This window comes from Ailuropoda melanoleuca, unplaced genomic scaffold (assembly GCF_002007445.2).
Source record: "Ailuropoda melanoleuca isolate Jingjing unplaced genomic scaffold, ASM200744v2 unplaced-scaffold28982, whole genome shotgun sequence".
In the NCBI taxonomy this organism is placed as follows: Eukaryota; Metazoa; Chordata; class Mammalia; order Carnivora; family Ursidae; genus Ailuropoda; species Ailuropoda melanoleuca.
This window is the reverse complement of record NW_023199372.1, coordinates 1-9,897: the sequence shown is the minus strand read 5'-3', so window position 1 is coordinate 9,897 and position 9,897 is coordinate 1. Positions and strand designations below refer to the sequence as shown.

General features: G+C 47.8%; 1 protein-coding gene across 2 annotated transcripts; it reads left to right on the top strand.

Moving 5' to 3' along the window:
* Positions 1–2,906: 2,906 nt before the first annotated feature.
* Positions 2,907–9,885, top strand: LOC100478879 (GPI mannosyltransferase 1). 2 transcript variants are annotated; one of them, XM_019792761.2, is made up of 2 exons: positions 2,907–4,105; positions 9,405–9,885. In XM_019792761.2, the coding sequence occupies exons 1-2, from the start codon at positions 3,059–3,061 to the stop codon at positions 9,414–9,416; spliced, it is 1,059 nt and encodes a 352-aa protein (XP_019648320.1). In that variant the 5' UTR covers positions 2,907–3,058; the 3' UTR covers positions 9,417–9,885. The 2 variants fall into 2 exon arrangements, with proteins under 2 accessions (XP_019648320.1, XP_002929956.1); XM_002929910.4 differs by lacking the exon at positions 9,405–9,885 and having other exon boundaries at positions 2,907–4,559.
* The last annotated feature ends 12 nt before the right edge of the window (positions 9,886–9,897 follow it).

The following is a 9,897-nucleotide window of genomic DNA, read 5'->3' as shown; positions in this document are numbered from 1 at the left end:
AAAGTTTTAACCTTTGTTCTCTATTTTTAGGCAATTATGTAGAGATCCAGGCCTGTGCCACATCTTATAACAGACGAGTAAGACCAGGTCCACGCTTTTGAAGAGTTCAGAGGAAAGGCAGAAACGCACCCTGATTAATGCTATGCGAGACCCCGTTAAGTTCCAGAGCAGTCCTGTGGTTTGTGACGCGGACAAGTAGAGGGTATCCCTACTCCTGTTTTACGGGTAAGAACACTGAGGCTCAGAAACGGTGACTTTCCAAGGCCAAACAGCTTGTTAGTGGCAAGACTAGATCTCATCTAATCCTACTATTTTCTGTCCTATTTTATTTGGCAAGTCCTTTTTAATTCCACATGATGACAGGTGACAACAGTGAAAAACTTCGTTTCTTTGCCCAATGTTGTTCGTTTAGCAAACAGCCTAGCACGAGGTCCCGCATATCTCCATGTGCCGAGCACTGTTCTAGGTGTGGCTGCCGCTGGAAGGGAGGCACTCACTCCGTGGGGCTTATATTTTCACGGGAGGCCAAAAAGCAGCAAAGACGTGATTGCGATGATTGCCGTCAGGGAAAAGAAGCCAGGCTAAGAAAGATGAGGGCCAGAGCAAANTTAATAGGTAAGCTCTATAGGGTCAGATTGGTTGAGGCCTTTCCGCCGCACTACCTAAACCAACCACCAGAGGAACCCTTAGTTAACCCTCAGACACCCACCTCCCATATCCTCTCCTCTCCGGGACTAGACCTCACTAAGCTATCACTGGCAGAGAGAGTAACTAGAGTCATAGGGAGAATGAATATCAGAAAGATTCAGACAAGAGGTCAAATGAGACAAGGCGGAGCAGGAAATCAGAATTCATCATCAACATTTTATTTACAGGTTAGCCACACGGTAGTTAGAATTGCTGGGGTGGGGACGCCTGGGTGGCACAGCGGTTAAGCATCTGCCTTCGGCTCAGGGCGTGATCCCGGCGTTCTGGGATCGGGCCCCACATCAGGGTCCTCTGCTATGAGCCTGCTTCTTCCTCTCCCACTCCCCCTGCTTGTGTTCCCTCTCTTGCTGGCTGTCTCTATCTCTGTCGAATAAATTAAAAAAAAATCTTAAAAAAAAAAAGTAACTACCAACATGAGGCATATAATTACACTAAGGCACACAGAAGGAGAAAAAATACCAGAATATGAATATGGAATGTATATAATTAACATGGTTCATCCAAAGGGTAAATGTAAATTGTATGATGGATGGGGGGGGGGGGCAGTCCTGGGAGCTGCATGTTGAGACTACTCTCCTTATTCTCGTCCAGAAAACTTCCCCTAGGAAGCCAGATCAATCTGTATAATCAAGTAAGTCGGTAGTTGCTGAACACTTATAATGTGCCTGAGACTGCAGTAAATTATGAGTAACTGAAAAAAACCTAAGGGTAAGATATAATCCCTAACCTCAAAAACCCTACAATCTCACTGAAAAGGTTATGACTATCACTTAAAATGAACGATGGTTTCGCAATTCTGCAGACTAAGTGCAATTCGACGGAAGGGAAAAGCGCTAATGGGCGGGACTCCTGGTGAGAAATTCAGGGAAGCAGGGGTCTGCCGCGGGTGGGGGAAGGGGGCAGAACTTGAGATAGGTAAAGGATATCATAGAGACAAAAGGACTGGGAGCTGGGAGCACTCCCAGTCTGCCCCTCTAGAGGGACTCTGGTAAGGGGGACATCCAAAATCAATTCAACTTCTACTGAATGCCTACTTAAGTCTGCTAATGTGTTAGACACTGAGGTACAGAAAAGAACAAGATAATCTCTGTCCTCAAAGACCTCAAAGTGTCCTGACAGAAAACGAAAAAAGGGAAACAAACGAAAAATCAGGTGTGGAGGTGCCTAGGTGGCTCAGTGGGTTGAGTGTCTGCCTTCGGCTCCCGTCATGATCTCGGCGGTCTTGGGACTGAGCCCCACGTTGGGCTCCCTGCTCAGCGGGGAATCTACTTCTCCCTGCCCATCCCCCCCCCCGCTCGTGCTCTCTCTCTCAAATAAAAAAATAAAATCTTTTTAAAAATCAGGTGTCACAAGGCACTGTGGGAAATGCTGTAATAAAGAATGGTCATTCCGGAAGAGCGGACTGGGGCACTGGGATGGCAGGCAGCAGTGGACAGGACTTAGGTAGCAGGCAGGGTCTTGTGTGTGAATGACCTAGAGCTTGGAGCCCCGCCACCCCAGTCTGTCCACCCTCGGTGGAGACGAGGCAGCTACGTCACACAGCGGATGAAACCAAAGGCTGGGAGCCAGGATGTGCTTTTAGGAATTAACACCTGGGCTGAGGCCTGAAGGGTCAAGCGCTAGCTGGGGACGGGAAGGCAACCGTGACACAAGGAAGAGCCAAGCTCGCAGCAGTGAGGCCCCGGGGCAGCTTCCCCGGTCTCCCCTCCTACCCCTCCACCCAGGGCTGCGGGACAAGACACCGGACGCTCAGCTCACTTCAAGTATGAACACAGAAGGAACAGTTTCAAAATAGGGGTACGTCCCGGGCACGCAGGCGACATGCACGCTCGGCCCGGCCCACGAGCCCCGGTTACCCGCGAGCTGGCGGTGGGACGCCCGGCAAGCGATCTCACCGGTCTCCAGGCCGGGGCCGGGGGACGCGGCTGGAAGCTCGCTCCGTCTCAGGCTCCACCTCCGCGGAAAGGAGCTCCGGCGCGGGAAGGGGCATCACGCGAAAAGGAGAGCCGTCCCGCTCCGCTACAAGACCTGCCTGCCTCCGGGGCCACTAGACCGCACCTCCCGCACGGACCGGAAGTTCCACCCCCGCCGGACGGAGGAGCGGCAGCGATGCAGCCAATCCAGAAGAAGGCAATCTCGGCCCGGCCACTGAGAGCGCAGCGCGGCACCTCCCACCGGAAGAGGGACGGGGGCGGGGCTTTGTGCCGGAAGCGACCGTCCCGCGGTCGTTTCGGTTGCCTGCGGGCAGGTGGGAGATGCGCCGGCCGCCTGAGGCGCGGGCGCCGAGCGAGGTTCGGGGCTTCGAGGGCCGCTCGGGGCTGGGGCCGAGCGGCTGACGCGCAGTGCGGTCATGGGCCCGACCAAGCACTGGGGAGAATGGTTCCTGAACCTGCGGGTGCTGCCCGCCGGGGTCTTCGGGGTGGCCTTCCTCGCCCGGGTGGCCCTGGTTTTCTACGGGGTCTTCCAGGACCGGACGCTGCTTGTGCGCTACACGGACGTGGACTACCAGGTGTTCACGGATGCCGCGCGCTTCATCACGCAAGGGCGCTCCCCGTACCTGCGGGCCACCTACCGCTACACGCCGCTGCTGGGCTGGCTGCTCACGCCCAACGTCTGCCTGTGTGAGCTCTTCGGGAAGTTTCTGTTCATCAGCTGCGACCTCCTCACTGCCTTCCTCCTCTACCGCTTGCTGCTGCTCCAGGGGCTGGGCCGGCGCCGGGCCTGCGGCTACTGCGTCTTCTGGCTTCTCAACCCGCTCCCCATGGCGGTGTCCAGCCGGGGCAACGCGGACTCGCTGGTGGCGGCGCTGGTGGTGGCGACGCTGTACCTGCTCGCGAGGAGGCAGGTGGCGTGCGCCGCGGTGGCCTACGGCCTCGCCGTGCACATGAAGATGTACCCGGTGACCTACATCCTTCCCATCGCCCTGCATCTGCTCCCGGAGCGCGGCGGCGACCCGGGCCCCCGCCAGCCCCGCTGCTCCTTCCAGGCCCGTCTGTCCGAATTCCTTAGGAGGCTGTGCAGTCGGTCCGTGCTGCTCTTCGTGGCTGTGGCCGGGCTCACGTTTTCCGCCCTGAGCTTCGGCTTTTACAGTAAATACGGCTGGGAGTTTTTGGAGCACACCTACCTGTATCACCTGACGAGGCGGGACATCCGGCACAACTTTTCGCCGTACTTCTATATGCTGTACTTGACCGCGGAGAGCCCGTGGAGCCCCTCCCTGGGCATCGCCGCCTTCTTGCCACAGTTAGTGCTGCTCTCGGCCGTGTCCTTCGCCTACTACAGAGACCTCGTCTTCTGCTGTTTCCTGCACACGGCCATTTTTGTGACTTTTAACAAAGTCTGCACCTCCCAGTATTTTCTCTGGTACCTCTGCCTGCTGCCCCCCGTGGTGCCGCTGGTGAGAATACCCTGGAAACGAGCTGTGGTTCTCCTAATGCTGTGGTTTATAGGGCAGGCCTTATGGCTGGCTCCTGCCTATATTCTGGAGTTTCAGGGAAAGAACACCTTTCTGTTTATCTGGTTAGCTGGTTTGTTCTTCCTTCTTATCAACTGTTCCATCCTGATTCAAATAATTTCCCATTACAAGGAGGAACCCCTCATGGAGAGAATCAAATATGACTAATAGGACTCCAGTTCTTCCGCCACTTCGATTACATTCTGATTGTCCTGAATGGACCAGAAGAGAGCTTTGGAAAACATTTTTGAAAATTCTGTGCACTCTAGTGAAAACTCAGTTTGGAGCATAAAACCCTATTGCAATGGAAATTAAAACGAATGGTTGCCTTATATATAAAGGGGACTCAATGATTGAGGTCCACCTCTAGGAAATCTTAAGACTCTCCGTTGTCTGGGACATGGGAAGTAAAGTTTACTTGTTGAAAATGGAAAATCTGATGAAACTATCAGATGCTAAAAGGTTTTTGTAGGAAAATAGAGAAATGTAGTAGAGACCTAAGGTCTTCCAAGCCGGTATTCATACCAGTTATACTATGCTACAGTCTGAAGCTGTCTTTTTAACCCCCACTTTTTCTTTTTAATGCTTTCCCAATAGCTGTGAAAACTCACGGGACATTCCTGAAGTACAGCTTTTAGATGTCGAGTGTTAAATAATACCACTGAGTGCTTAGGTTGGGAGAGTTCATTCCATATTAAAAGTGGGGGCTTAGAAAAAGAGTCCCAAGAATTCAAATTGTAATCATGTTTCAAGTATTTGTTTTATTTCTTAGTTTTTCGGCACTTAGTCTCAATGGTATTAGACTACCATTTGGTTTTATACAGAAAGGATTGAACTCACCCATCTTTAAACTTGAGTCATTATGTATTTCAAAATAGCATCTTGCTTTTGATGTTTGAAATCCACAAACTATTAGGGACATTTTAGTGTTCTCTTATACCTCTTTGTTTTTAATTTTCTGATTGCCTTAAAAATATTTTTCACGGGGCGCCTGGGTGGCACAGCGGTGAAGCGTCTGCCTTCGGCTCAGGGCATGAACCCGGCGTTATGGGATCGAGCCCCACATCAGGCTCCTCTGCTATGAGCCTGCTTCTTCCTCTCCCACTCCCCCTGCTTGTGTTCCCTCTCTCGCTGGCTGTCTCTATCTCTGTCAAAAAAAATATTTTCCACATAGAATTTAAGGTAATTGAGTGTCATCTGTGTGTAAAAATGAAAATTACTAGATTTTAAGTGATACAAAATTAAATTGTTAGTAAGGCATTTCCCAGCCAAAAATACCCCACTTAAGAAAATTCCATGGTGGAAATGGAGACCTGTGTGGGAGGCTCTGGAAAGCCTAAGAAGCATCCTAAGTGGCCATAAATCTTGTAGACCAGGAAACTGAGGGAGAGAGTGTGGATATGAGGCTTTGATGAGCAGATCCATCTCCCTTCTTACTATAATATTTCTAGGGAAGAAATGCTTTCTGAGTTTTAAATGAGCAACCTAAAAAAAAATTTTTTTTAACATAGCGCATCTAGGTTGGGGACTCCCTAACACTCTAAAATGCAGTGGCAATATAGGAGTTTGATTTTACAATTATGTTTTTAAAAGATGAGTAATTTATCAACATTGTTCTTTCACAGTAAAAAACAAACATAAAACAACTTCAGAGAAGTAGAATATTTCATACTGGTTCAGGCCAAAAAAGACTTTGAGAATAAGATGTGTATGATAAGTAAGAATGCTCCTACAGGCAGCACTTCTTTGGTGGATACCTTTTAGGACCTGCCATTAGAAGGGAGAATGGGTTTTGCAGGGGTTGTTGTTAGGTGAAAATAGCGGAGACCATTGATTGTTGATGACAGTGACCTTTCTTAGAGCATCTAGTCTCATATCCCACATTAGGTCTTACCTTGAAGGCTCTTTGTATGTGATTGTTCACTAGTGGCCTTCCAGCCATGACATTTTTACCGGTTTATTTCCCCATTGTTTTATAATAATCATTTAAAAGTTGTTTTGCTAGAACTGGTGGGAGGGCTGAGAAACAGAATTCCAACATCCCAACGTAATTGTCTTTTTAATATTCTTATTTTTTAGAGAGTCATAAGTATATTCACTTATTAATTTCCTAATTTTGTTTAATATTCTTTTTTTGTTGTGGCTTACTCCATACTTACATTGAAATTGCTGAATAACGTTCCATCACACGGATATTCACGTTGTAAACGTGTCATTCTTCTACATTTAAACCTTTAAAATTGCTTCTAATTTTTAATGTTCTTTCATTTTTTTTTTTAAAGATTTTATTTATTTATTTGACAGAGAGAGAGACAGCCAGAGAGAGAGGGAACACAAGTAGGGGGAGTGGGGGAGGAAGAAGCAGGCTCCTAGCAGAGGAGCCTGATGTGGGGCTCGATCCCAGAACGCCGGGATCACGCCCCGAGCCGAAGGCAGACGCTTAACCGCTGTGCCACCCAGGCGCCCCTAATTTTTAATGTTCTAAATAAAATTAAATGTTTTCCATGTTTCATTTTTTAAAAAAGGATTTTATTTATTTATTTGAGAGATGTAGAGTGCGTGTGCACATGAGCGGGAGGGAGAGGAAGAGGGAGAGAATCTCAAGCAGATTCCATGCTGAGCACAGAGCCAGATGAAGGGCTCCATCTAAGGACCCTGAGGTCATGACCTGAGATGAAATCAAGAGTCGGACACCTAACCGACTGAGCTACCCAGGCACCCCTAACATTTTCCATGTTTTAGATCATTCTCTTAACATTCTTAGAATGTCTAATATTCATAGAAGTCAGTGGAGTTCTGCTGGTATCTTTGGAGAACCTCAGATGGAGAACCTGCCCTGCAGGAAATTCTCTACCAAAGAACTGTAGGCATTTCTCGAAAGATATAGAGAGTATTTTGCAGCTCATATGCTATAAAGCATTTATAAATTAATTCATGAAATGATTTTGTCTCTTGAGGGTTTTTATTTTCATTTTTTTTCTGGTTTTATAAAATCTCTCTTTTTGTTTTCATTGCAGTCCTTTTGGTTCTTTATTGGTTCTTTAAGAACACTTTTAAATTGTGTAGGACTTTGCCTTATTTCCTACATAATTCTTTTTGTTCTTATACCACCCCTTAAGATCAATGCACCCATCTGCAGGTAAGCGTTAATTACTAGCATATGAGGGATAGTTCTCAAGACAGTCTGAGTTCTAAACCGAGAGGGCTACCTAATGTATTTTTGTCAGTAGTTGCCTTAATGTCTTCAAAATGTGGTCCTTAAATATCTCTAGATAAATTTCCTGGATTAGGTCCATTGGAAAGGCTAATACTCTCCCCTACCCCTGCCCCAAGAATCTCTCAAAACCATAGATTTTAGGTACTGACTTCTCACCATTTGGCCAAATGACTTTGTGACATAACATTGCTTTCAAAAGTTGTATAGAACGTGTTTTTCAGTTAATTTTCTGCACCACCACCCAGCCCCAACCATCTGTACAATGAGTGGAAGGGAAAAGATGGAAAATTTCACATGGGACAGTCTCTAAATGCAAACAGTTCTCTGAGGATTGTAGTATCATCCCCGTTTCCCGAAGCACCCAGGCCCAGCAGATGGAGATCACTGCGAAGTGGCCAGAGCCCGGCACCCTCACAAAGCCTTGGCAGCGTGTCCCTCCTCATCTTGTATTAGCTTGAGGGGGCAGTGCTCTTGCATCGGTGCAGGAGATCCTGTTACTCCCAAACTTTGCGTTTCAGTAGTTCCGGACCTTCAAGAATCCCCTCCCACATCCAGATCCTCTCACCAAGTTGCATCATTTCTTGGTGACTCTTGACCTAGCCTAGTCTAAGAGGTGGATTTGCTGAAGCACATTAGCCCAGCTATGGTAGATCAAGCTATGGCAATTACATGACCATGATTTCCGAAAGGTAAATGATCATGGTGGGATTGCTCTCAGAGTCCGGTGTACCATGTGTGGTGTGCACTCACCCGTTTGCAGCTCATACTGAATGTGGCACATGAGAACACAGACAGGGTCAAATTCCCAGTGCCCCACCTTGGGCGAGCTCCTTTTATCCAGACACACTAGCTTTCTGTCTGTGAAATGGGGAGGATACTATAATCTCGAGAGAACTGTTTGCAAGAATTAAATGAGTTAATATTACCGATGCTGGCACAGAACAAGCCACATTCCCCATCACCTCCCCAGCTTTGCTTTCTGTTCACGAGCATTTAAAGAAGGAGGCGTCTAGGCATAAGCCTTTCACCCCGGTCTTTTTTTTTTGTAAGATTTTATTTATTTATTTGAGATAGAGTAAGAGCAAAAGAGAGAGTGAGAGCGCACAAGGGGGGAGGGCAGAGGAAGAGGGAGAAGCAGGCTCTCTGCTGAGCAGGAAGCCCGATGCAGGGCGCGATCCCACAACCCTGAGATCATGACCTGAGCTGAAGGCAGACGTTTAACCGACTGAGCCTCCCACGTGCTCCCTTTCCCCCCAGTCTAATGGATAGGAAAAGAACCTGGGTTTATACTAAATAATTGTTTAAACTACCTGCTACTTTAACTTTGTTCCTTCTAATCTTGATCTGGTTCTTTGAAAAGACAGTAGTTACCTGTAAAAATTTCCATGCGGAATGTTCAGGCTCTGGCTCAACAGTCAACTAGTGGGGGGTTGGCTCGTGCCCCTGAGTTAGCACTTCATTCTCCACCGTGTTGAGGGCTCACGCAAGGGTAGAATGTCGGTAAGAAGTGCACGTCTTCTGCCTGCGTCAGAAGCATCAGAATAGCATAAACATTTTTTCAGCACTGATCCAGGAGAACCATTCATTTAGTAAAAACAAGCATTTGTATTCTTTTTTTTTTTTAAGATTTTATTTATTTATTTGATGAGAGAGACAGCGAGAGAGCAAACACGAGCAGGGGGAGTGGGAGAGGAAGAAGCAGGGGGAGTGGGAGAGGGAGAAGCGGGCTTCCCGCTGAGCAGGGAGCCCCGTTGTAGGGCTCAATCCCAGGACCCTGGGATCGTGACCTGAGCCGAACGCAGTCGCTTAACAACTGAGCCACCCAGGCGCCCCCAAGCATTTGTATTCTTTATCCTGAACAAAACCCAAACTAACAGAATCTTCCTAGCTGCTCAGACACACTGGTAATTGTTTTGTCTGCTATAGGAAATGAAATGACACTGTGACTCTAAAAATAATCTGGAGTTTGAATATTTGAAGCTCGGTTCATTCCTCAAAGTTTTAACCTTTGTTCTCTATTTTTAGGCAATTATGTAGAGATCCAGGCCTGTGCCACATCTTATAACAGACGAGTAAGACCAGGTCCACGCTTTTGAAGAGTTCAGAGGAAAGGCAGAAACGCACCCTGATTAATGCTATGCGAGACCCCGTTAAGTTCCAGAGCAGTCCTGTGGTTTGTGACGCGGACAAGTAGAGGGTATCCCTACTCCTGTTTTACGGGTAAGAACACTGAGGCTCAGAAACGGTGACTTTCCAAGGCCAAACAGCTTGTTAGTGGCAAGACTAGATCTCATCTAATCCTACTATTTTCTGTCCTATTTTATTTGGCAAGTCCTTTTTAATTCCACATGATGACAGGTGACAACAGTGAAAAACTTCGTTTCTTTGCCCAATGTTGTTCGTTTAGCAAACAGCCTAGCACGAGGTCCCGCATATCTCCATGTGCCGAGCACTGTTCTAGGTGTGGCTGCCGCTGGAAGGGAGGCACTCACTCCGTGGGGCTTATATTTTCACGGGA

Bases quoted from the DNA above. Each gene is read 5' to 3' on its own strand.
- LOC100478879 (XM_002929910.4), top strand. From the start codon at position 3,059: ATGGGCCCGACCAAGCACTGGGGAGAATGGTTCCTGAACCTGCGGGTG.